The following is a 27,690-nucleotide window of genomic DNA, read 5'->3' on the forward strand; positions in this document are numbered from 1 at the left end:
TATCCAAGTTCTGTCTAGAGTTCTCCATAAATCAGTCTAGGTACCATTTTTCTTCGTCTGTTTAAAAATGTCCAGCTGGAAAAACATGATATCTCAGTTTCTAGTGCTTTTCCAGGCCACAGCAGCTAAGATAACACCTACACCGTAAAAAAGCACATTTTGTTTCAAATGACAACTGATGACTTTCCCACGCATAATTACCTTAGTGAGCAGACCTGTACTTCCTCTTTTGGGGGAAAGGAGGATTATGGCACTTCCTGTAATGGTGCGTTGTGGGATTGATGAGCTGTTAAGACTCTGGTCAGCAGCTGTGCACAGCAGTAGTATGTCACAAGATGGGTGATTTTTAACTGTGGTCCTCTAGTCGCTTGACAAGGGGATGTGACGAGGGCTTTCATTCGCTGTCCTAATCCTGCATCGTCATGTGTTCTTGCAGTTCCCGAGGCCGCAGTGTCATGCCAGAGGGATCTCTCAACACCACCTATGAAGTCCCAATGGGTGAAGGTAAGACGACTCACTGCTCTCCTGCTTCTTAAAGATATAGTTGTTTTAAGGATATACCCAGACTATATTGGGATGTTTGTGATTTCTCAAAACTGGTTACCAAATTTTCTGGGAGATCGCATCAAGTGAGAATTTCTAAAATGATTTGTCAACAGGGAAATATATTTGCTGTAGAGGGCCTAGCCAGCAGTTTCTTTTTCATACTGCGTCTACTTGTCTCGTCCTGATAAAAATATAGGCTGTTTTATTGAGGGGACCTTCATTGAATCACAAATCTCCCAGAGAGGTTAATGTATGAACACAATTATACTATTATAATACTCTTGTTCAACCAAGCACATTTGCTTGCAAATGTGGAAGCCCAAGTTTGCTGTCCAGTTTTAAAGCAATGAAGGAATATTGAAGAGCTTAGAATCTTCTGCTGAACTGGGGATTCTGAGTGTCTTCTTCTTTGTCTGCCTCCTGACATTTCAGTTCCTGAACTCCAAATAGATGCCAGCCATTTACCAGGAAGCTAGGGAGACTATTTTCTCTCCCACACTCTCTTCTTGAATGTTCTTTTTACATCATACAGCTGGCCTGGCAATGAAGTTCATCTGTTCTGTTCACACAGGCCATGTCCTTCAAAGAAAAGAGAAACCCGCACTCTGCTCTTGCTCATGCCACTTGTTTTAATTCCAAATGAAACAAGCAAGACCAGTGTGTAGGTTTTGTCTTTTCTATGACGCTATTGCATTATTCCCACACACCTGCAACAATAAGCACTTTCCCCATCTATCTAAGAAGTAATTAATTAGCACCCTATTTCGAATATTGTGCAATACCTTTGACCAGGACCCATAGGGAATAGGGTGCCATTTGGGATACAACCATAGAGTTGTGGAAGGTTGAATAGGAAACTTCAAGGAGAAGGGTAGGGAATCTGAATCCTTATGAAGTGCACAGTACAACAGTGGCAATTGTGTGGTGTCTGCACTGTGTACTTCCATTCTTCTCTCTCTCTGGTGCTGTGTGGCAGTGGAGGGAACCGGCTCAATTATTAGTCACACAAATCCTTTTCCAGGGTCTGAGTTTCTCACAATGGTGTTCTTTCTGTGCCCTGGTCCCATGCACTATAAAGGAATCTGGTTAGATTTAAACATTTTAAAGCACAGAATATTGTATATTTTTGTTGTTACAACATCGGCTTTAGATAACAGATTTTGTGTTCCCTGGATTGGATGAGGCCATGATCAAAGTGGGGAACTTTGCGGCTGCAGTTCATGTATTTTTACAGGGGAGGGGGGTGCCTGTTGCCTGTTTAACAGATGTAATTCTTAGTGGAGTTCATCTGAACTCAGTCGGACAAGCCACCATAAAGTCACACCTATAACCCCCCACTCAGATGGTACATTCCCAGAGATAATTTATCATAGTGGTGTAACACTGACTACACCAACATGGTTGAATAGGGGTGAACATCCCTTCAGAATTACAGCCTGGTGATATTGTTAGTAGGGTTGGGTGGTATCCAGATTTACATATTGTCATACCGTCCTTCTCTCATAGCGGGATATACAGTATTACCAGTTTAGTACACAAGGGGCTGCCAACAAAAGCAACAAAGCCCATTGGGCATCTATTACCAGAGTAATAGTGAATTTCAATGGAGGCTGCTAACTAAACCAAACCAAAATAAGCTAATTGCAAAGACAGGCAATCCAGCTCATAAAGTTATACATGTACAGTGTTTTGGGACTGTATTCAGACCCAAAGTTGTTTTTTTTTTTTTTTTTTACTTTACAGCCTTATTCTAAAATTGATTAAATTGTTTTTCCCCCTCATCAATCTACAAACAATACCCTATAGTGATATAGCAAAAACAGTTAAAAAAAAAAAAAAAAATTTGCTTATTTATAGAAATAAAATGATCACATTTACATAAGTATTCAGACTCTTTACTCAGTACTTTGTTGAAACACCTTTGGCAGTGATTGATTACACATCGAGTCATACCCAAGAAGACGTTACAAGCTTGGCACACCCGTATTTGGGGAGTTAACCCCATTCTTCTCTGCAGATCCTCTCAACCTCTGTCAGGTTGGATTGGGAGCATTGCTGCACAGCTGATTTCAGGTCTCTCCAGAGATGTTCGATCGGGTTCAAGTCCGGGCTCTGGCTGGGCCACTCAAGGACTTTCAGAGACTTGTCCCGAAGCCACTCCTGTGGTGTCTTTGCTGTGTGCTTAGGGCCGTAGTCCTGTTTGGAAGGTTAACATTAATCCCAGTCTGAGGTCCTGAGCGCTCTGGAGCAGGATTTTATCAAGGATCTCTCTGTACTTTGATCTGTTCATCTTTGCCTCGATCCTGACTAGTCTCCCAGTGCTGCCACCACCATGCTTCACTGTAGGGATGGTGCTAGGTTTCCTCCAGTCGTGGCGCTTGGCGTTCAGGCCACAGAGTTAAATCTTTTTTTCATCAGACCAGAGAATCTTGTTTCTCATGGTCTGAGATTCTTTTGGTGCCTTTTGGCAAACTCCAAGTGGGCTGTCGTGCCTTTTACTGATGAGTGGCTTCCGTTTGGTGAATCTACCATAAAGGCCTGATTGGTGGAGTTCACCAGAGATGGTTATCCTTCGGGAAGTTTCTGCCATCTCCACAGAGGAACTCTAGAGCTCTGTCAGAATGACCATCGGGTTGTTGCCCACTTCCCTGACAAAGGCCCTTCTCCCCCGATTGCTCAGTTTGTCCGGGCTGCCAGCTCTAGGAAAATTCTTGGTGCTTCCAAACTTTTCCCATTTCAAGAATGATGGAGGCCACTGTGGAGACTTTCAATGCTGCAGAATGTTTTTGGTACCTTTCCCCAGATCTGTGCCTTTACACAATCTTCCCTGAATTCTACGGACAGTTCCTTCAACCTCATGGCTTGGTTTTTCTGACATGTGCTGTCAACTGTGAGACCTCGTATAAACAGGTGTGTCTTTCCAAATCAAGTCCAATCAATTGAATTTACCACAGCTGGACTCCAATCAAGTTGTAGAAACATGTCAATGATGATCAATGGAAACAGGATGCACCTGAGCTCAATATTATACTATCTTATAGCAAAGGGTCTGAATACTTATGTAAATAATGTTTTTCACATTTTTAAACTGTTTTCACTTTGTTATTGTATTGTGTGTAAATTGATGAGGGGGGGGGAGTATTTAATCCATTTTAGAATAAGGCTGTTAATGTAACAATGTGGAAAAAGTTAAGGGGTCTGAATACTTTCCGAATGCGCTGTACATATAAAATACAATAGATGGCAGTAATCAACCCCAGACACACCGGGCGAACTTGATGGGTCTTGTGAAAGAGATGCTCCAGTAGAACCACCCCACAGCCATGTCTAGCTAAGTGAATGGTTCTCTACAGTAGGTGTAAACCGCACAGTGGAATGGTTACTTGCGTATTTGTATAGTAGCCAGTGGTGTAAAGTAAAAATGCTTTAAATTACTACTTAAGTTGTTTCTTGGGGTATCTGTACTTTTAATATTTTTTACAACTTTTACTTTGCGACTTTTCAAAAAATGACTTTCTACTCCATACATTTTCCCTGACACCCTAAAGTACTTGTTTGAATGCTTAGCAGGACAGACAATGGTCAAATCCACACACTTATCAAGAGAACAACCCTTGTCACCCCTATGAGAAGGTGAGGAAAGGAGGAGATGCTTGGAGAGATCTGGCAGGTTGTGGGCGGCCGGCCGACACAAGACGCGGTTTCATCTGGACTAAACACATGCTTTGTTTGATAATAATGTCAGAGTGTTGGAGTGTACCCTGGCTATCTGTAAATAAAGACATTTGTGCTGGTTAGCTTAATATAAGGATTAAAAAAAAAATATTCATACTTTTTAGTTTTGATACTAAGTATTTTAGCAACTTCATTTATTTTTGGTAAAACCAAATACATTTAGACTTACTCAAGTAGTATTTTACTGGGTGACTTTCACGTTTACGTTTTCTGTTAAGGAATCTTTACTCTGACTCTGGTATGAGAATTAGGTACTTTTTCCACCACTGATACACTGATAGTAACGATATCCAAAACTAGAAAGTGTCCAGATCAAAAAACAGTATCAGTAGAGAAAGAACAAAATAATATACAATAACCATATCAGAGATCCTGGTGATAGATGAGGTAGTTATACGCATACAATCAGGGATAAAGTGGCTGAACAGCACGGTGAAAATAGTAGCAGCTACCTTTGTGTGTTAGGAAAAGGTCATGTGAATGTGCATAGAGTCACTGCACATAGTCTGGATGAGTGGGAACTCTCCCCCAGTAATGAACTGGTCCGTCTGCCCCAAGCCTCAACAACGGAATCTGTATGCGGAGAGCCTGCCGCGGTCCTGCCCTTGACTTTGGTGAGAGGCATGTGATGTCCATGGCCTCCGTCACAAAACTCCCTGATCTTCTCAAAGATGATACGTTTGTTTAGTTGTGTCCAGTCCAGGTGGTGCTTGTACAGGCAGACCATCTATGGGAGGAAGGATGTCAGCGTTGTGCAGCAGCTGAAACTTGGTCTTGATTGAGTCCCAACGCTCGTTGGCGACAACAACACCAGGCTCCAGAGCTGTGACGCTGTAAAACACAAAATAGTCCCAACAAAAATGTAAGACATTTACAACCTTGCATAACATCAATTCACCTCCCAATTTTAGATAATGATAACCTTTATACAATGAAAATGATATTCACCTGAAGTGCTGGTACAGCTTGATATGTGTCAGCGGCCTGAAGTACAGAGTCGGGTGTTGTTGACAGCCGTATATTTCCACCAGCACCGTGCCGTCTTCCAGTCCAACCAGCTGCGGGATGTTGACCCCTGTCAGTGTTGTCCTTCACCACACCTGGAATCTCTGACAGTGTTCACTCTGGTCTGTCTGAAGCGCTGCTTGATGAGGCCGTAGCACCAGTCAGGTTCAAACTTGGTGAGGCCTGTGATCATGAAGGGAAGTTCCAGACTGATGGAGCTTGTGCATGATGGTCTGCCAGGCACAATACCAGAGCACATTTTTATTTTTTATAACTAACCCAAGATAGACCTCAGCATGTCATTTTCAATGGGATCAAATTAGTCCTAGTGGGCAGAACAAGCAAGGTGGGCAGAGCCAAGCACGCGCTAGTGAGATTGTATTGGAGCGTTCAAACATATATTTGCATATTTCCGTTAGGGAACACCTACTCTGAAGTGCGCGTGTGCAATACTGTAACTAAAATTGGCCTTTGCACTCCTTGTAAACAATGCAATTTAAAAAAAACTTTGTCAAAGTGTAAAGTCTACAAAAATATGTCCACTCTGTTTGTAACAGATTCTAGTTTTTGAGAAAAGTTAACTGTATTGAGATCAAATGTTTTATCGACGAGAACATTTGCAGAATGTCGGCCAGAATCCATCTCATTCAGTCTTCTCTGGACACTGGGCTTCTCTGGACACTGGGCTTCTCTGGACACTGGGCTTCCTCTCATTACCATATTTGGTAGTGAGTGGAAACGCCAAGCAGTGGCTTGACATTTTATACATCCGGTGAAATATCTGTCTTTGTTTTACCTGTGGTGGTGATGTGTGACATACGCCTAGCTTCCTGAAACGGCTCGCAAATAGCGTTGCACTTCTGTTGTGATCTGATGAAAAGGTAGCTATTTTCTGCCGAATGTGTTGCACTAATGTATTTTCTGTGAAGGAAAACTATAGTTGCACGTCCCTGATCACTCTATTGAAGCAAAAACACACTGACTTTCAATATAAAACACGACCTCTGTCAATACACAGCTGGACTCACCTGCTCCCGCTTTCTCCTGTTGTGATGGCAATACACAGCTGGACTCACCTGCTCCGGCTTTCTCCTGTTGTGATGGCAATACACAGCTGGACTCACCTGCTCCTGCTTTCTCCTGTTGTGATGGCAATACACAGCTGGACTCACCTGCTCCGGCTTTCTCCTGTTGTGATGGCAATACACAGCTGGACTCACCTGCTCCGGCTTTCTCCTGTTGTGATGGCAATACACAGCTGGACTCACCTGCTCCGGCTTTCTCCTGTTGTGATGGCAATGGACACAGCTGGACTCACAGCTGGACTCACCTGCTCCGGCTTTCTCCTGTTGTGATGGCAATACACAGCTGGACTCACCTGCTCCGGCTTTCTCTTGTTGTGATGGCAATACACAGCTGGACTCACCTGCTCCGGCTTTCTCCTGTTGTGATGTTTTCAAACAAACAGGTGACTTACTCAACTGTTCTGGGGAACTACAGTGAGCTTCATAATGTAAAATAATGTGACCGGTGAAATTAAGAGCGCAATCTGCTTTATCTCCTAACCTATTTCACAAGTTGACTGCAGGGATTTGTTTAAAAAGTAGCTACAAATAGTAAAATGTATTGAAAAACTTCAACTTCAACTTCATACCTCCCAAGCCTAATTTTTCGACACCTGCTGGTGTCTTTCTCCTCCTTCATTGAGACCATGTATTTTATTTGTCAGCATGAGGCCTAATGTTATTTTTCCCGACAGGTGGGACTACATGTAGTTTGATCTTTACATGTTCTAAAATGATTGCCATCAGTGAAGCTTGTCTTCCGTACTTTTGTTTTTTTTTGTAGCTTAGAGTATTTGTGAAAAGTGCAGCACTCTGAACTGTTGCTGGCCCACAGTAACTGAAAGGTTGCTGGATCGAATCCCCGAGCTGACAAGGTAAAAATCTGTCGTTTTTGCACCTGAGCAAGGCAGTTAACCCACTTCCCCTGTCGCTGAAGACATGGATGTCGATTGGAGTCCTCCGCATCGCTCTGATTCAGAGGGGTTGGGTTAAATGCAGAAGACACATTTCAGTTGAATGCATTCAGTTCTACAACTGACTAGGTATCCCGTTTCCCTTTCCTAACACAGCCTAGTGTCCTGTTGTCTGCTTTACGGAGAGAGCCTAGTGGCCTGTTGCCTGCTTTCCGGAGAGAGCCTAGTGGCCTGTTGCCTGCTTTCCGGAGAGAGCCTAGTGGCCTGTTGCCTGCTTTCCGGAGAGAGCCTAGTGACCTGTTGCCTGCTTTCCGGAGAGAGCCTAGTGACCTGTTGCCTGCTTTCGGAGAGAGCCTAGTGACCTGTTGCCTGCTTTACGGAGAGAGCCTAGTGGCCTGTTGCCTGCTTTACGGAGAGAGCCTAGTGGCCTGTTGCCTGCTTTACGGAGAGAGCCTAGTGGCCTGTTGCCTGCTTTACGGAGAGAGCCTAGTGGCCTGTTGCCTGCTTTACGGAGAGAGCCTAGTGGCCTGTTGCCTGCGTTACGGAGAGAGCCTAGTGGCCTGTTGCCTGCGTTACGGAGAGAGCCTAGTGGCCTGTTGCCTGCGTTACGGAGAGAGCCTAGTGGCCTGTTGCCTGCGTTACGGAGAGAGCCTAGTGGCCTGTTGCCTGCGTTACGGAGAGAGCCTAGTGGCCTGTTGCCTGCGTTACGGAGAGAGCCTAGTGGCCTGTTGCCTGCGTTACGGAGAGAGCCTAGTGGCCTGTTGCCTGCGTTACGGAGAGAGCCTAGTGGCCTGTTGCCTGCGTTACGGAGAGAGCCTAGTGGCCTGTTGCCTGCGTTACGGAGAGAGCCTAGTGGCCTGTTGCCTGCGTTACGGAGAGAGCCTAGTGGCCTGTTGCCTGCTTTACGGAGAGAGCCTAGTGGCCTGTTGCCTGCTTTACGGAGAGAGCCTAGTGGCCTGTTGCCTGCTTTACGGAGAGAGCCTAGTGGCCTGTTGCCTGCTTTACGGAGAGAGCCTAGTGGCCTGTTGCCTGCTTTACAGAGAGAGCCTAGTGGCCTGTTGCCTGCTTTACGGAGAGAGCCTAGTGACCTGTTGCCTGTTTTACGGAGAGAGCCTAGTGGCCTGTTGCCTGCGTTACGGAGAGAGCCTAGTGGCCTGTTGCCTGCTTTACGGAGAGAGCCTAGTGACCTGTTGCCTGCTTTACGGAGAGAGCCTAGTGGCCTTTTGCCTGCTTTACGGAGAGAGCCTAGTGACCTGTTGCCTGCTTTACGGAGAGAGCCTAGTGGCCTGTTGCCTGCTTTACGGAGAGAGCCTAGTGGCCTGTTGCCTGCTTTACGGAGAGAGCCTAGTGACCTGTTGCCTGTTTTACGGAGAGAGCCTAGTGACCTGTCCTGTTTTTAATGCAGCCATGGGGAGGTATGGCCTTCTGCCATGGGCATTGTAATGGTTCCTATCGGACAGGGAGTCTGGAGCACTGGAATGCTTCTAGTTCTGTCATCACATACACTTAGCTGAAAGGTGAAGTGAGGTGAGCTCATACTTTTGAATTAAAAAAAAGTGCAATACAATAACATCTTTGTAGGGAGATTGTACAGAACAGTGCTCCAACCTACAGAATATTCTCATTGGCTCACCTCCAGGCCTGAAGAGCGTGTTCTGATGAGATTATTGTCTGGAAGTGAATTTATGACATCCATTTAAGGCTGTGTGTTATTATTCATGTCGGTGGATGTCTGCATGAATGATAGTTGGTGCCTTGAGGCTGGTTTAGAGTCTTTATATCTACCTCTTCTCGTTGGTAATTGCAGAGAGAGACCTAATGCAGAGGGCCAATATGAATGTAATTAGTATTTTCCTAGTATTTCTCCTGTAAAGTATTTTATTATAAGTCTGTGATTGTCTTCAACTGTCTGCTCAGCACGCAGCATGTTTAATGACTAGGTTAACTCTTTGGCTGCATAATGTTGTACACTATAAAGACTTGGTAGTGACTCTGCAGTCTGTGAATCCCTCAGGAGTCTGTCCATCCTGTTCCCCTTTATCTTTGTGTGACTTGCTGACTTACACTATATATTCAAATGCATGTGGATACCTTCAAATTAGTGGATTTGGCTATTTCAGCCACACCCTTTGCTGACAGGCGTATACAAATCGGGAATGCAGCCATGCAATCTCCATAGACAAACATTGGTAGTAGGATGGCCTTACCGAAGAGCTCATTGACTTTCAACGTGGCACCGTCATAGGATGCCACCTTTCCAACAAGTCAGTTCATAACATTTCTGCCCTGCTAGAGCTGCCCAGGTCAACTGTAAGTGCTGTTAATGTGAAGTGGAAACGTCTAGGAGCAACAACGGCTCAGCTGCGAAGTGGTAGGCCACACAAGCTCACAGAACGGGACCGCTGAGTGTTGAAATGAGTAGCGCGTTGTCGTGTCTTTGGCATCATTAAAACTGAAGACTTATTTATCAAATAACTCTCTGTAATTATTATTACGCGATCAAACTGATTAATCATGAACTGTAATTAACTAGGAAGTCGGGGCACCAAGGAAAATATTCAGATTACAAAGTTATAATTTTTCTAATGTAACTTTCAGATATTAAAATATCTTATCAATTAGTCTTCAAATTAATGAATTATTCTTTACCTCACGTTAGTCTCATTCCAAACATCGTAAATTGTTGGTTATTTGCAAGAACCCAGTCTCCACTATGAGTCATCCATACATCAATTGTCTCAAAATCATTTATTTACTAAGTAATTCACAGAAATGCATAACAAACAAAGTAGAAATGTTTACAAAGAAATGATAGAAGAATGTGCCCTAGTGGGCTAAACCGGCATGGCGGCTTGTTAGACAAAAGGGGAGTGGGGGGTCAGCTGAGGAGACACTACAGAGTTGATTGAAATGCTAATCCTTCAGAGTTTAACCACGTGGTATGGTTAAAAGATTCAGCCATTTACTCAAACCTTGGCCCTCTCATGGTAAACTGGTCTGCAACCTTCAGCCATTTCGTAATTGAGGTAAGCTTGGTCTGGTGATAGAAAACCCAGGTGGGTAATGTGGCCGTATTGCCTCCCATGAGTTTCACATAATTGTACCAAACGGACCAGTTCGTAGCTGGATTCTTCACCGATATTTTATACCTTCTCCAGAACATAAATGTCGTTTGGATCTGCAGTTCTGTGAGGTGGAAGAAATTCCTCTGTTCTCTCTATGAAACTCACTCTCTCTATATTGTGGCCATGAGGAGATAATCTCCTCCAAGAATTTACGACCTCTCTGAATTTACGACCTGGTTGTAGGAGACAGAGAGATGGTGCCGAGGTAGGGGGATGGTGCTCGCAATGTCCAAAGAGGGCAACGTCAATACAGAGTAAAAAATGGCTGTCCTCGGTTGCAACACTCACTACCTAGTTCCAAACTGTCTCTGGAAGTAACGTCAGCACAAGAACCGTTGGAAGCTTCATGAAATGGGTTTCCATGGCCGAGCGGCCGCACAGAAGCCTAAGATCATAATGCTCAATGCCAAGCGTCGGCTGGAGTGGTGTAAAGCTCACCGCCATTAGACTCTGGAGCAGTGTAAACACGTTCTCAGGAGTGATGAATCAGGCTTTACCATCTGGAAGTTCAACAGTCGAATTTGGGATTAGCTGATGCCAGGAGACACTACCTTCCCCAATGCACAGTGTCAGCTGTAAAGTTTGGTGGAGAAGGAATAATGGTCTGGGGCTGTTTTACATGCTTCTGGCTTGGCCCCTTAGTTCTAGTGAAGGGAAATCTTAACTCTACAGCATAACATTCCATTATAGACAATTCTGTCCTTCAAATTTTGTGGCAACGGTTTGGGGAAGGCCCTTTCCTATTTCCGTATGACATTGCCTGTGTGTACAAAGCGAGATCCATACAGAAATAGTTTGTTGAGCTCGATGTGGAAGAACTTGACTGGCCTGCACAGAACCCTGACCTCAACCCCATCGAACACCTTTGGGATGAATTGGAACGTCGATTGCGAGCCAGGCCTAATCACCCAACATGAGTGCCCGACCTCACTAATGCTCTTATGGCTGAATGTAAGCAAGTTCCTGCAGCAATGTTCCGAAATCTAGTGGAAAGCCTTCCCAGAGGGGGGAAACAACTCCATATTAATGTTCGACGGGCAGATGTCCACATACTTTGTGTGTGTGTGTGCACCGTGCGTGCATGCACACGGAGTATACACAACATTAAGAACACCTGCCCTTTCCAATACAGACTGACCAGGTGAAAGCTATGATCCCTTATTGATGTCACTTGTTAGATCCCCTTCAATCAGTGTAGATTAAGTGGAGGAGACCGGTTCAAGGATTTTTAAGACTTGAGACATGGATTGTGTATGTTTGCCATTGAGGGTAAATGGGCAAGAAAAATTATTTTAAGTGCCTTTGAACAGGGTACGGTAGTAGGTGCAAGGCGCACTGGTTTGTGCGAAGAAGAACTGCAACGCTGCTGGGTTTTCCAACAGATTCCCTGTGTGTATCAAGAATGGTCCATCGCCCGAAGGACATCCAGCCAACTTGACACAACTGTGGGAAGCATTAGTCAACATGGACCAGCATCCCTGTTGAACGCTTTCAACACCTTGTAGAGTCCATTCCCTGACAAATTAATGCTGTTCTGAGGGCAAGAGATTGTGCGACTCAATATTAGGAAGGTGTTCTTAATGTTTTGTACAATCAATGTATGTATTTATATTCCAGACTATGACTTTGCTCATTCTGATATTTAAAAATAGGCGATATTGGAATATAGGCGTATTGCTAGTTATTATTGCTGCACTGTTGGAGCTAGAGAAACAAGCTTTTCACTGCACCTGCGATAACATCGACAAGTCTGTGTACACGACCAATAAGCTTTGATTTGGTTTGAATGGGCTTCTTTAGTAAATAAATGTTGTCTGAATCAAATGCCTTGCAGAAACATAGAACAGCAGTGATGGGAAGTTAAAAATAGTCATTTGCTTATTTTAAATTTGCTTCACTTCATTAAGGAGGTGTATGAATTGTTGCCAGTAGGCCTATTCAATACCCTGAAAGTAGGCCTATTCAATACCCTGAAAGTAGGCCTATTCAATACCCTGAACGTAGGCCTATTCAATACCCTGAAAGTAGGCCTATTCAATACCCTGAAAGTAGGCCTATTCAATACCCTGAAAGTAGGCCTATTCAATACCCTGAAAGTAGGCCTATATTGAAAAACAGAGGTCAGCGGTCCATATGGTAGCGTAGAATCAAATGGTTTATAGCACCCCATATTTCCTCTTAACCTCTTATGGTAGATGACTAGGTCCCAAGGTTGATGACTAGGCACCCAGGTTGATGACTAGGCACCCAGGTTGATGACTAGGCACCCAGGTTGATGACTAGGCACCCAGGTTGATGACTAGGCACCCAGGTTGATGACTAGGCACCCAGGTTGATGACTAGGCACCCAGGTTGATGACTAGGCACCCAGGTTGATGACTAGGCACCCAGGTTGATGATGACTAGGCACCCAGGTTGATGATGACTAGGCACCCAGGTTGATGATGACTAGGCACCCAGGTTGATGATGACTAGGCCCCCAGGTTGATGATGACTAGGCCCCCAGGTTGATGATGACTAGGCCCCCAGGTTGATGATGACTAGGCCCCCAGGTTGATGATGACCCCCCAGGTTGATGATGACTAGGCCCCCAGGTTGATGATGACTAGGCCCCCAGGTTGATGACCCCCCAGGTTGATGATGACTAGGCCCCCAGGTTGATGATGACTAGGCCCCCAGGTTGATGATGACTAGGCCCCCAGGTTGATGATGACTAGGCCCCCAGGTTGATGATGACTAGGCCCCCAGGTTGATGATGACTAGGCCCCCAGGTTGATGATGACTAGGCCCCCAGGTTGATGATGCACCCAGGTTGATGATGACTAGGCACCCAGGTTGATGATGACTAGGCACCCAGGTTGATGACGACTAGGCACCCAGGTTGATGACGACTAGGCCCCCAGGTTGATGACGACTAGGCCCCCAGGTTGATGACGACTAGGCCCCCAGGTTGATGACGACTAGGCCCCCAGGTTGATGACGACTAGGCCCCCAGGTTGACGACGACTAGGCCCCCAGGTTGACGACGACTAGGCCCCCAGGTTGACGACGACTAGGCCCCCAGGTTGACGACTAGGCACCCAGGTTGATGACGACTAGGCACCCAGGTTGATGACGACTAGGCACCCAGGTTGATGACGACTAGGCACCCAGGTTGATGACGACTAGGCACCCAGGTTGATGACGACTAGGCACCCAGGTTGATGACGACACCCAGGTTGAGGCACCCAGGTTGATGACGACTAGGCACCCAGGTTGATGACGACTAGGCCCCCAGGTTGATGACGACTAGGCCCCCAGGTTGATGACGACTAGGCCCCCAGGTTGATGACGACTAGGCCCCCAGGTTGATGACGACTAGGCCCCCAGGTTGATGACGACTAGGCACCCAGTTAAGACTTAAGGCTACAACTGTCAAGAATTGTCTGTAAGCTATGAAGGTGCGAAAATGACAAGCTCAGGATTTGGTTAGATAAATGGCATTAAGAGAATTATTAATGCACACTATGTTTGAGAACATTTTGTTGGCTGGTTTAAAAATGCCTGCTCCGGGAATGTTTTCTCAGCACATTTGAAAGGAGATTAAAAGATCAGCACCTTTTACCTAGAGTGTTTTGGTGACATTATGCCAGACGTTGCATTTTCAACTGAAATGGAGCTGATTAGCTAGCCTACTATAACCACTCTACAGAATTCAGAGAGCTTAATCAATGCAGGGTAAAGGAGAATTTGTAAAAATGCCACAGAAGAGACGGAGGTAAGTCTTCCCCTCACTGAAACTGAATGTTGGCCTGAATTATGACAAAAGACCCTTGAAACTAGACCAGTTTCCTTACGCCGTGTTTCACTCTGTTGATCAATTTGGCCGTCGTGGTTACTGTGTTAACCTCTTTTGTATGATAGTCCCAGTGTGTTGCCTCTGATAACATGGAGTAAAGACTGAATTCTGGTTCTCCATCCATCTCATAGCATCACCTGGCCCATGAGACACAGGGAGGAGGGCATTCCACAGATACCACCTCAGGCCGAGGGATGATTTGTTTGAGCGGTAGCCCAGCACGATGCCTGTCAGACTGCTTTCTTTCATTACACAAACCCAGCAAGCGTCTTCCAAGCAATCATCAGCTCAACACCAAGGTTTCCAAAGAGTGGGTGGGTGGGTGGTCAGGATAGTATCGAGGAAGAATGTAAGAGATCAAGAAAAAAAAGTCAAATTAGACGCCCTGACGATGTTCCTACGTCATCACGGCGGCAAAAGGAATGAATTTGTAATCAGACTGACATGAAATTCGATACACATCTGACCACTATACTGTACAGTATGTACCATGGCTTGTTTTGACAGTCTCTAGAACCCATCCAGTGTTCTCCCTGGCAGGAGAACGCTCCACACTTACATCCAGACATGGAAAGAACATAGACCAAATTCGGTTTGGCTGTGGAGTAGGTCTGAGAGCCCACTAGCTCAAATATTCATAGGTTCATATCGATTGTAAATCTTAGTCTCAACCGCGGTGGAACACATGCTTTCAGGGAGGATTACCTCTGATATCGTTTTTAATAAATCAGACGTATAAATGAAACCAGGCTTCTTGTCCAAACAGGCTCACCAGCTCTGAGAATCCAAAGTTCATGGCACCTCCTATTTAAAGCCCCTTTGCAGATATTCTGTATATTCAGTCAGGAATAAACAAAGTGTGTACTGCTGCCCAGACTACTAGGTTGCTGAGGATACATGACATGATACATGGTTGGAAAGGAGTTGTTGTTGAACCCCAAACTGTTCAGCTCAGACATGGGCTTTGAATGCCCAGAGAACTGTTAGCATGGTATATTATAGTATATCATGTTCACACTGTTTATGTTGCCAACACTGCTACTTATCAAGTCAGCAAGGATTGCTGTGGTTATTGGGAGAAGCTGCAGTTGACAACAACTAGCAACATACAACGCTGTGTATTGTGTACTGTTGGTACATAAGGTGAAGGGAGATTTTGCCCCCCTCTGTGTGCTTGAACAGTTTGGAGACTCAATGGTGTCTGTGGCAGTGAACTGATGCTGCTGAGAGAGAGAGAGAGAGCGAGAGACTTAAAGTAGGTAAATGGTTTAAGTGGCTTTGGTGGGCAGGCCGTACTATACAAGCCTTCTAGTACTGTATGCTGTATGTTTTGTTCTTGGCAAATGTTTTCCTCATTCCTCTACACTCTAACATGGATTAATTGTTCTGATGTGATTTTATATAGAATATATTATATAGAATATATAATCTCATATGGCAAATGATTGACTAGTGATTTGTCTCCGATTGGGTGAGTCAAGTGGATAATATTTGGCCATGAAAGAGGATATTTGTTCTGCAGTACACTCATGTGATACCGCACTCAGATGTACTATTTGGGTAATTGTACATAAATAATGTAATATTGGGTCTGAAGTGTGTTATGGACGAATACCAAGTTACTTAGAAGCTCCACTGTACTTTTAGAGGAATGCACCAGGGGGAGGTTGCTGTCTGCACTTCACTGGTGTCCTGCTTATCTGATTACAGCAGGCTACTGTAAGTGCCTCTGCTAACAACCCGGTCTCTTAATGCCAAACCACACTACAGTATATTGTTAGACTAAGAATTTGACTAAATAAATGAGTCAAATGTTGTTTTTCTCCCCACCACCATTCCTTCTAGTTTGACCTTAGACATATATAAACACTTAGACATATATACCCCACATCACACTTTAAGATGCATATCGCACTGTTGTTTTTTTACAAGCCCTAACCTTCCAGACATGTTCAGCAGAGTAGGGATAGGCTGGCTGCTGCTGCACTGGGCTGTCTACGACTGCAGTCAGTGTGAGTGGAACCTCTAGCCTGGCTGCAGATCAGTGCAGTCCGCAGGCTTAATGCTGTCAGTTCCCTCTGAACTAACACTAATTGGATAGAAGTTTTTCCACCAGCGAAGGGAGGCAGGTGTGTTTTGGCCGAGGATGCAGACAATCTGATTTGATGAATGGGAATGCTGTGAGGGTTGAACATTTTTGACAAAAGAGGGATTTGATTATGTTTTAAAGACGTCAATCAGGATTTCTGAAGGATTTTTCTTGGAGTTTTTCCAGAGGAAAGATATTAAGGTTTGTAGTCATTTTTAAGGACATTGAATGTGCCCTTTTTGATGTTACTAATGGGAAGCTTCTGTTATGTATATGGAACTAGTTATCTTTAAAAAAAATGTATTTGTTTGTGATGGCAAGCCTCATAGTGAGCAAATCACCAAGTTATTCATTAGTGGTATTCAGCATTATTTAATGAATTGTGATTATGCTACCTATTTGGTTTGTAAGACTACAACCTAATCCTGCAAGAAAACAATTTGTATGTGAAAATATCACCTGTTTAGTTCATTGATGCCCTTGTCTCACAAAAAAATATATAGTTGCAAAAATAAATCCCTGTCAGACAGTTACTTGTCCCTTTACAGAGTATTTATTTTTGAATTATAATTGTTTTGCTTTGTTTAACAGGGAGTCCCATTGAGGCCAGGGTCTCTTTCTCAAGGGAGCCCTGCATACACATGATTTACAAAATACAATCGAATTCAAATACATGAAAGAAAAACAATCACATTCATAAGCAAGGATCTCCCCAATCAACTTGTAGGATTGCCTAAGAGGCACCATAAGATCCTGTTGTAAGGAACTCTGTATGTAGATTGTTCTATACATGGGGTGCAAATCAATGAAAAGCAGTTTTACCTCTGAGGAGACCAGAGGGATTTCCAGAGTTCGCCATCCCTGAGGCCGTGTAGGTATCTCGTCCGTAAATACTGGCCCTGGAACATTGAAGCGCTTATCATTTGCAATGTATGAACAAAACACTTATTTCATAACCGTATCATCAGATGATCAGAAATGTTCATGAATAAGTTCCAGTTCCATTTTTAGGGATTTAAAAAAAGAAAATTTTAATAGGACCAAGCCAGTGTGTTTACCTCGCATTAAATCATTGTGAGGGGAAATAAGATTTAGTGATAATCTGTTTTTGTTTTCCTGTCAGCTGGTAGTAGTCGCAGGACACACAGTGCAGTTTGAGAGTTCACCCATGTTATACAGCTCCTAGGCCAGCCCTCAGGGCAGGAGTCTCTCATAATAGAGCTGTTGCTTTTAGATTTTTTTTCCTGGAAATAGAAAACCCACACATGAGTTAGCGAGGTGCAGGCCGGGGGAAGGCAACACTTTAGAAAGAAGGTCGAGAAGAAACAAGATAATCACGCACTTCATAACTATTAAGTAGTATAACCAATGCGTGTTTGCCATAGGGATCCATAAGCATTTGAGCAGTAATGGTCTTCCCAGCTGAAATGTATTTCCAGCCACGGTAGGCGTTTCAGGGCCACGGTAGGCGTTTCAGGGCCCCCGGTAGGCGTTTCAGGGCCACTTTTGACCATATTAGGAAGCCCTAGTTGGAGATCCTTCCCTTTGCCTAGAGTTAAGAGTCACAATCATCCGTCTGTCTCTTCCTTCGAGAAATGTGTCATGGTTTGTGGGGACCCAAAAAAGAGCTCCTACACATTCCTTCTCTCTTTGAAATGCTATACTTTGGCTTTGATGTCTGCATTCATTGACGTTTTATAGTTCTGTCTGTCCCCCCGTCTCCTATACTTTGTGTGTCTCATGTGTTACCACTCACAGTGAATTGAACCAAGTGAGGGAATGCTGTGATCCTAGGAGTGTGCCAAGGTTACAGTTTATTTGAAAGCCAATGGCTTTTTCAGTAGCTACTAGTGGGCCCTTGCCCAGGGGACACCACTGCATCAGGATCAAGAGCCGGTCTCTTGACCTCACCTAGCAGCAGGGATTAGGTTAATCTGGCCCCATTGGATTGAGCAAGAATAGGGTCAGTACAATGGGAATGATTCCAAGAGATAAACATGTCCCTTTCTGAGAGACAGTCCTATGAGGGTCAGTTGTCCTCACCCAATTGTCACTGCCCCCACACTGTTCTGCAAGTGCCAAAAACTATTTCAACAAAGTTCATCCCATTACGTCCATCCTGGATGCAGGTAGATCAACATTACTGCTGAGGTCATATACTTAAAACACCTATTTTGTAGCCTGATCCCAGGTCTGTTTGTGCTCTTGACAACTCTTGCTCATTGTCAAGACAAACCGGTTTGGCATGACAATAAGTGATGCGGAGTTGGCATGATGGCACAAACAGATCTGGAATCAGGTTATGTATTTTGTGTGTCATCAGTAGTTGTTTTGGGTCACACGGTGGTCTGACACACATGCATTAAAAGTTGAAAACCGTACATTATGTAATAGGTTGTCTAATCCTGTATCCATCTGATGCAGGACAAATGGAAACGTGTTATAACAACGTTCTCTATATTTTGTGGAAAAAAGGACTCCCTGGTTTACTATTCATTTAGAAAGGTCTGTTCCGAAACGGTTAATGACTTTATCAGAACCATTATTTTTCAATGAGATAACGGTTAAGGTCTTAACAATGTAGATAACTCTTGTCTACTACATTTGCATTAACCTCGTTCTACAGTATGTCTTTATAATCTAGCTGGGCTGCGAGGACAAACTTGCATTGATGCTGCACTCTTGTTTTGTGAACGGTAGAGTTGTAAGCCCATTACCACAGATGGTCAGGAGATTTCCCTTAAAGGCCCAGTGCAGTCAAAAATGTGATTTGCCTGTGTTTTATATATACTTCCATACTATGAGGTGAGAGTAATTCTGTTAAATTGTGAAAATTATGGTAATGTCCTTTTAGTGTAAGAGCTATTTGAAGACTACCTGATATTTCAGGCTGTTTTGGTGGGATTGGGTTTTGGCCTGCTTAGTGACATCACAAAGCAGTAAATTGGTTAATAGACTAATAAGAAAGAGTTCAACTCTCTGCCAATAATAGCTAGTTTTCAGTTTTCACCTCCGCAATTAGACCACTACCAGACAGTCCTAGCTAAATTCTAGCTTGAGAAATTGCTCTTTGCTAAGAAGCTATTTTTGTTACTTTTGTACCATTTCCATTGAAAACTACCGCAGAAATTATTTGAAATTGAGATACAAATGGCTGCATGTGACCTTTAAAAAAAATAACGGCCACTCAAGCACATTTGGGTTTTATCTGTTGTAGTTGTAGCGGGAGGGCGGATTGGTATTAAGAACGCAAAGAAGGATGACTCAGTTATAATCCCCAAGTAGTCAAATTACCCAGCAGGCCATTCTAGTGCATCTGGACTACAATACTCCCAAGTGTGTCATTGTCATAATTATAATTTAGAGGTGGAGATTATTGTTTTTTTTACACATGAAATGAAGTCCACTCACAGGGCAGCGCAGGTTCCTAACCACTCTGAGTGAAAAGAAAGACTGTCCTCCTTTTACTGGCAATGATCAAGAACTTGTTGCATCGGTTGAGTACTGTACTGCGCCTTTTGTCGTAATTTGTTACTTGGGCTAAGAACCTGATAAATCCCGAGATGCAAAATGATACTGGATTTCATAATTCCCAGTGTCAAACCTCATTGGGTAATTTACTTCCCATGTTTGGTTGCCTCAAAACAAACTATAAATGCAAATTGTGAGGATTTAACAACCACGTGATGGTTCTTTTATAAGAGATGTTGGACTGAGGCACCTGCCTCATCAACTTTATCACTGAACTTGGTTTATACACACACACACACTGCCATGAAACTCTGCACAAATCATTTATTGTTTTAAAGTGTGTAACACAACAATCCAGCGAAGCACATCTCTAGTTGCCCACACAAGCCCCAGAGAGGCTGGGATATAGCTTAGCCCCAGTTGCTGTGCGTTACCTCCCTGATGAGGGCATGTTTTCTGGAGGGAGTCACTAAGAGAGACCGAGGGCGGGACCGGCTAATTGGCTTGTTTCCAGTGGTGGAAAAAGTTCCCAATTGTCTTGATTAAAAGTAGAGATACCTTAGAAAATGACTCAAGTGAAAGTCACTGGATGACCAGGGATGTGCTCTGTTTAGTGAGTCCTCCAGATCAGAGGCAGTAGGGATGACCAGGGATGTGCTCTGTTTAGTGAGTCCTCCAGATCAGAGGCAGTAGGGATGACCAGGGATGTGCTCTGTTTAGTTAGTCCTCCAGATCAGAGACAGTAGGGATGACCAGGGATGTGCTCTGTTTACTGAGTCCTCCAGATCAGAGGCAGTAGGGATGACCAGGGATGTGCTCTGTTTAGTTAGTCCTCCAGATCAGAGACAGTAGGGATGACCAGGGATGTGCTCTGTTTACTGAGTCCTCCAGATCAGAGGCAGTAGGGATGACCAGGGATGTGCTCTGTTTAGTTAGTCCTCCAGATCAGAGACAGTAGGGATGACCAGGGATGTGCTCTGTTTACTGAGTCCTCCAGATCAGAGGCAGTAGGGATGACCAGCGATGTTCTCTTGATAAGTGTGTGATTTGGACCATTTTCTTGTCCTGCTAAGCAGTCACAATGTAAAGAGTACTTTTGGGTGTCAAGGAAAATGTAAAAAGTCAATTTTATTTAGGAATGTAGTGAAGTGAAAGTTGTCAAAAAAATAAATAGTAAAGTACACATACCAAAAAAATGACTTAAATAGTACTTTAAAATATTTAGTTACTTAAGTACTTTACACCACTGCTTATTTCACATCAGACATCCACTTTACTTAACAGCCTTAGAGACAGACACTCACCAGGAATTTGCAGAATTACAATAAGGAGTGTAGAATGACTGGAATCTCAGTTATTCTGCCATGTCCGTAGCCCACAAATTAATCAAATATTTGTGCGCTCCCTGGACACGAGTAGTTAATCTTGCATAATCCCTCTCAGCATGATAGAATACCGAAATGTGGAAAGTGTTTTGTAGGGTGATAATAACAACAGTGCTTTACGCTGTAACTCACCTCATCCACCACTGATGTTTAGCTAGCACCCACCTTGGTGATGTCATGGCAGCTCGTCTGCACCACAGACTTCACTACACATCAGCTGAGAGTTATGGGTGAAACATGCCAATTAGGATGCAGCTTCCGATATTAAGCTCAAGCCGAATGACTCGTTCTCAGAAAGGAATGACCACAATTAAAGGTGTTGACGGTGATACAAAACCAACCCCACACCACGTGAGTCTGATCCCCTGCACGCTAATCCAAATCTACTTTGCTTATCATTTGCTTGTTAACAATAGCCATATTAGAGGGTGGGCGGAATGAGAAAGTAGCCTGGTCCCAGATCTGTTTACCCAGTCTGACCAATGCCAGTGATTATTATCATAAGAGTTGGCTCTACAGAATAACCGGGGACCAGGCTAGGGAGGAAGCGCTCCTGTGGATGAAATGCTGTGTGGAACAGACTGTGTTGTCCTATTCTCTGATTTGGTTATCTTTTGTTCTGGTTGTGGCGCACCAGGCAAACCCCCTCAAGAGAACCCTTGTGTTTTCCAAACAGACCTGCATTATGCTTCTGCCCAAGACAGAACCCAGCCATGGGATAAACAAGCGCCCTCACAAAAGGGCAGCGCTGCTTATTCTTTAGTATGGGGGAAGGCGGTACAGCAATATAAAAAATGTCATGACATAACTGTTACCAGCTTTGTCTATGTACTCTTCACTAAACAGCAAAAATACCACAATGTATATTGTTATTGTCCAAGAGCTTGTATATATTGTGATTATGCCATTGTGTGGCCTTATCCCATACTGTACAGCAGTGGTTCCCAAACAGGGGTACTAGGACCCTGGGGGTACTTGGCCTATCCACAGGGGGTACATGAGAAGACTCATGAGACTATAGGCTTACTGATGAAATGTACATGAGGTAATTTAAATTTTATTTAAACTTTTATTAACTAGGCTAGTCAGTTAAGAACAAATCCTTATTTACAATGACTGCCTACCCGGTCAAACCCGGACGACGTTGGGCCAATTGTGCGCTGCCCTATAGGGTTCCCAATCACGGCCGTTTGTGATAGTCTGGAATCGAACCAGGGTCTGTAGTGACGCCTCTAGCGCTGAGATGCAGTATCCTTTGATTGCTGCGCCACTCAGGAGCTCTGGGTAGAGCAAAATTCAGTTGGTGGTAAAGTAACTGGAACTGGTTGGGGACCACTGCTGTACAGTATGGACCAGCACTGTTGTACTGTTTCTCAATAGATGCATACATTTGTCAGAATCCATGTTTTCCCTGCTTCCAAAGTAGCTGTCTATCAACCAGCTCCCATCACCCCTCTGGTCTCGTCTGTCACAACACCTGTAGCGAACACTCCATTCCCAGAACATTTTATTCCAGGCTTATAATGTCTACCTTTTCAGGGTTGCCAAATTCTGGAGACTTTCACCAAATCCCTCAGTTGGAGGATTCCCTCCTCATTCTGGGAGTCCTCCAAATGGGATTGGTGGTGAAGCTGGGAAGTTTGTTAGTTGCCAGGAATGTTGCGACCCTAGCTTCCTTTCATGCATTTCGTGTCAGGTTTTAATTATAGCTATATGTGTTGATGGGGAATACAGATTTTTATTATATCTATAGGTGTTGACAGGAAATACGGGTTTTAAATTTAGCTATTGGTGTTGACAGGCAATACTGGTTTTAAATTTAGCTATAGGTGTTGACAAGAAATTCAGGTGCAGTTTAAACGCAGATTCCTCCTCTACTCAGAATTCCTATGTGTCAGTCAGTATGATGAGAAAATCGTGATGTGTATGCACACAAGCTTATGCTGTTTTGTCTTTTTTAAATATATTTTCATTTGTGAGTGCATCTATTTTGTAGGTCTATTCATTGGCCATGTTCGAATAACATACTAACGAACGCTGTTGCCTCCAAAGGTTTCCACTACTTTTCAACTTCATTTTCATCATCAAGTTCCAAGTTTTAAATCACATGCACAAGTACAGTGAAATGCCTTTCTTGCTTACCACAACAATACAATAATTAATAGCAATGTATTACTAGAAAAAAAACACACACGAAAAATAAGAATAGGAAATATTAAGTAAATAAGCATGCAGGAAATATTTAAGTCCAGATATTTACATGTACAGGGACACTGTGGGGACGAGGCAACAGGGATATAAGATAAAACAGCGTAGCAGCAGCTTGTATTTGAGTGGGTGTGTGTGGAGTCGGTATAAATGTATGTGCATATTATGTGTGAGAAAATGGAGAGAGTGTGTGTGTGTGTGTGTTGGAGTGACAGTGTATGTAGAGTGCAAAGATTGAAATAAAAGGTCAATAAAGAGACGAGGTGAACACAGAGAGTCCGTGTGGCTATTCTGTTAGATTGAGGGTGTTGCTATTGCCATACCAAGCAGTGATGCAGCCAGTCCAATATGCTCTACTCAATGGTACAGCTGTAGAACCTGTTGGGGATTTGAGGGTCCATGCTGAACCTTTTCAACCTCCTGAGGGTGAAGAGACAATCATGGCTTCACGACTGTGTGTGTTTGGACCATTTTATGTCTTTAGTGATTTGGACACTGGGGAACTTGAAGCTGTCCATCTGCCGCTGCCACCCAGTCGACGTGGATGGTAGCGTGCTTACCACCCGTTTTCTTGTAGTCCACGGTCAGCTCCTTGGTCTTACTGATGTTGAGGGAGAGGTTGCTGTTCCGGCACCACACTGACCTCCTCCCTGTATGCTGACTCGGCGTCGCTGGTGATCAGGCCTACAACCGTCGTGTCGTCAGCGAACTTGATAATTGTGTTTAATTCGTGCGTGGCCACAGTCGTGGGTGAACAAGGAGTACACCACCTGGGGTCTGGCCCGGCAGGAAGTCCAGGATGCAGTTGCAGATGGAGATGTTCAGACCCAGAGTCCTAAGGTTGGTGACGAGCTTGGGGGGGACAATGGTCTTGAACGCTGAGCTGTAGTAAATGAACAGCATTCTCACATAGGTATTCCTCTTACCTAGTTGGATGAGTGAAGTGTGGAGAGCAATTGAGATTGAGTCGTCTATGGATCTGTTGGGGCGGTATGTAATTTGGAGTGGGTCTAGGGTGTCTGGGATAATGGAGATGTGTGCCATAACCAGCCTCTCAAATCACTTCATGATTACAGAAGCGATTCCTACAGGGTAGTCATTGTGGCCTGAAGCCTTAGAGTTCTTAGAAACAGAAATACTTGTGGTCATCTTAAGTTGTGGATTACAGACGAGGACAAGGAGAGGTTGAAAATGACTGAATATGCCTGCCAGCAGTTTTGCGCATGCTCTGAGAACACCCTGGAATACTGTTGGGGGGCCCATGGCCTTGCGGGTGTTGACCTGATTTTAAAGACCCTTCTCACGTCAGCCTTGGAGAGCGAGTTCAGCCAATCCTCATGGTCGGTGATGGCCCTCACACCCGGCTCGATGTTGTCAAAGCGTGCATAAAATGTATTGAGTTCGTCTGGTAGAGACACATCGTTGGGCAGATGAGGGTTGGGTCTTCCTTTAATCTGTAATGGACTGCAGGATCAGGGTTGTCGACGATAGCTCTGTGTGCCGTAGCCCGGCTCTCTGTGTTGATCCAGGGCTTTTGATTGGGGATGCAGCGAACCCTCACCGTGGGTATAACATCGCAATGCATTTTCTAATGAAGCCGGTGATGGAAGTGGTTAGCTCGTCAATGTTATTGGTGGAGTCTCTAAACATATTCCAATCAGAGCTAGCAAAGCAGTCCTGTAGCATAACCTCTGATTCTGGTGACCATTTCTCAACAGAGAAAATTGCGGTACTTCCTGTTTCAGCTTCTGCTTGTACAGTTCGTTAAGCACCAGCTTGTTATTATTGTCTTCAGGTGGAATGTATACAGTAGAGGTCGACCGATTTTTATGATTTTTCAATACCGATTATTGGAGGACAAAAAAATACCGATTTAATCGGCAGAATTTTTATTTTATTTATTTGTAATAATGACAATTACAACTACTGAATGAACACTTATTTTAACTTAATATAATACATCAATAAAATCTATTTAGCCTCAAATAAATAATGAAACATGTTCAATTTGGTTTAATGCAAAAACAAAGTGTTGGAGGAGAAAGTAAAAGTGCAATATGTGCCACGTAAGAAAGCTAACGTTTCAGTTCCTTGCTCAGAACATGAGAACATATGAAAGCTGGTGGTTCCTTTTAACATGAGTCTTCAATATTCCCAGGTAAGACGTTTTAGGTTGTAGTTATTATAGGAATTATAGGACTATTTCTCTCTATACCATTTTGTATTTCAATAACCTTTGGCTATTGGATGTTCTTATAGGCACTTTAGTATTGCCAGTGTAACAGTATAGCTTCCGTCCCTCTCCTCGCTCCTACCTGGGCTTGAACCAGGAACATATCGACAACAGCCACCCTCGAAGCAGCGTTACCAATGCAGAGCAAGGGGAACAACCACTCCAAGTCTCAGAGCGAGTGACGTTTGAAACGCTATTAGCGCGCACCCCGCTAACTAGGTAGCCATTTCACATCGGTTACACCAACCTAATCTCGGGAGTTGATAGGCTAGAAGGCATAAACAGCGCAATACTTGATGCATTGTGAAGTGCTGCTGGCAAAACGCACGAGATTGCTGTTTAAATAATGCTTACGAGCCTGCTGGTGCCTACCACCGCTCAGTCAGACTGCTCTATCAAATCATAGACTTAGTTATAACACAATAACACACAGAAATACGAGCCTTAGTTTCCAGATTCAACCATATTAATGACCTATCATCTCGAAAACAAGATGTTTATTCTTTCAGTAAAATACGGAACCGTTCCGTATTTTATCTAACGGGTGGCATCCCTAAGTCTAAATATTGCTGTTACATTGAACAACCTTCAATGTTAAGTCATAATTATGTAAAATTCAAGGACGGTCCTTTTTCGCGAATACGCACCTCATCGATTATATGCAACGCAAGACATGCTAGATAAACTAGTAATATCATCAACCATGTGTAGTTAACTAGTCATTATAATTTTTTTATTTTATAGGATACGTTTAATGTTAGCTAGCAACTTACCTTGGCTTCTTACTGCATTCGCTTAACAGGAAGGCTCCACATGGAGTGCAATGAGAGGCAGGTGGTTAGAGCGTTGAACTAGTTAACTGTAAGGTTGCAAGATTGAATCTCGCCATATATATATATGGGGCGGCAGGGTAGCCTAGTGGTTAGAGCGTTGCTCTAGTAACCTAAAGGTTGCAAGTTCGAATCCCTGAGCTGACAAGGTACAAATCTGTCGTTCTGCCCCTGAACAAGGCATTTAACCCACCGTTCCTAGGCCGTCATTGAAAATAAGAATGTGTTCTTAACTGACTTGCCTAGTTAAATAAAGATTACATTAGACAAGAACAGCTCAAGGACAGAACTACATAAAAAATAATAATCATGGCACGCGTTGCCTAGATATCAATGCATACACACAAACTATCTAGGTTATGGTATCTTGTCTGAGAACCATGTTTCTGAAAAGCAAAGAATATTGAAGTTCCGATAGTCCCATCGGTAGCAAATCCACGATCAGAGGTCATCCATCTTTTCATGTGACGTTTATTAGCCAGTAGAATATAAGGAAGAGGTGGCCGGTTTTCCCTTTGCCTAAATCTCAACAGGATCTCCCCTCTCTTGCCTCTGTAACGCCTGCGTTTTTCTTCTTTGGTAGCCCGGAATTACAGAGAAAGCCCAGGACCGAGGGGTCGAAGTAGAAGCTGGAATTTGGGGTTTATTACTGCCTATCTGATGTTCAAGAGTTCTTGTCAGTTGTAAGAAATAATAACGGATACTTTTCGTGAAAATAGAGTAAAAATAAACAAGAAAATAATCACATAATAGCAAACTTGGGTCGGAGCTTGCTAAATGGCAGCCATCTTAATATCATCTCCAGCACAATACCGGTTTCTACATATGTGAAAACGGTGCAGTTCTGTCTTGTAGAAAAATAAATGAAGTAAAAAATGTTCTACCAGATGACATCAAAAATGCAAACATTTTAAAAAGTGATGTTCAAACACTACGAGAGTCGCGAGGACGTGGGGAGCAAGACAATACCCTCCCTAGCTAGAAACTAGTTGTAGAAAATACCCTCCCTCGAGCTAGAAACTAGTTGTAGAAAATACCCTCCCTCGAGCTAGAAACTAGTTGTAGAAAATATCCTCCCTCGAGCTAGAAACTAGTTGTAGAAAATACCCTCCCTCGAGCTAGAAACTAGTTGTAGAAAATACCCTCCCTCGAGCTAGAAACTAGTTGTAGAAAATACCCTCCCTCGAGCTAGAAACTAGTTGTAGAAAATACCCTCCCTCGAGCTAGAAACTAGTTGTAGAAAATAC

General features: G+C 43.7%; 1 protein-coding gene across 1 annotated transcript in view; it reads left to right on the forward strand.

The window, feature by feature from the left end:
- Window positions 1-27,690, forward strand: part of LOC115107543 (pleckstrin homology domain-containing family G member 3) — a 119,466-nt gene that overhangs the window by 21,208 nt on the left and 70,568 nt on the right. The window contains exon 2 of the mRNA XM_029630941.2: window positions 437-504. Coding sequence (XP_029486801.2) covers window positions 456-504 — 49 coding nt within the window. The 5' untranslated portion in view covers window positions 437-455. The remainder of the gene's footprint in view (window positions 1-436; window positions 505-27,690) is intronic.

This window comes from Oncorhynchus nerka, linkage group LG24 (genome assembly GCF_034236695.1).
Source record: "Oncorhynchus nerka isolate Pitt River linkage group LG24, Oner_Uvic_2.0, whole genome shotgun sequence".
Lineage (NCBI taxonomy): Eukaryota > Metazoa > Chordata > Actinopteri > Salmoniformes > Salmonidae > Oncorhynchus > Oncorhynchus nerka.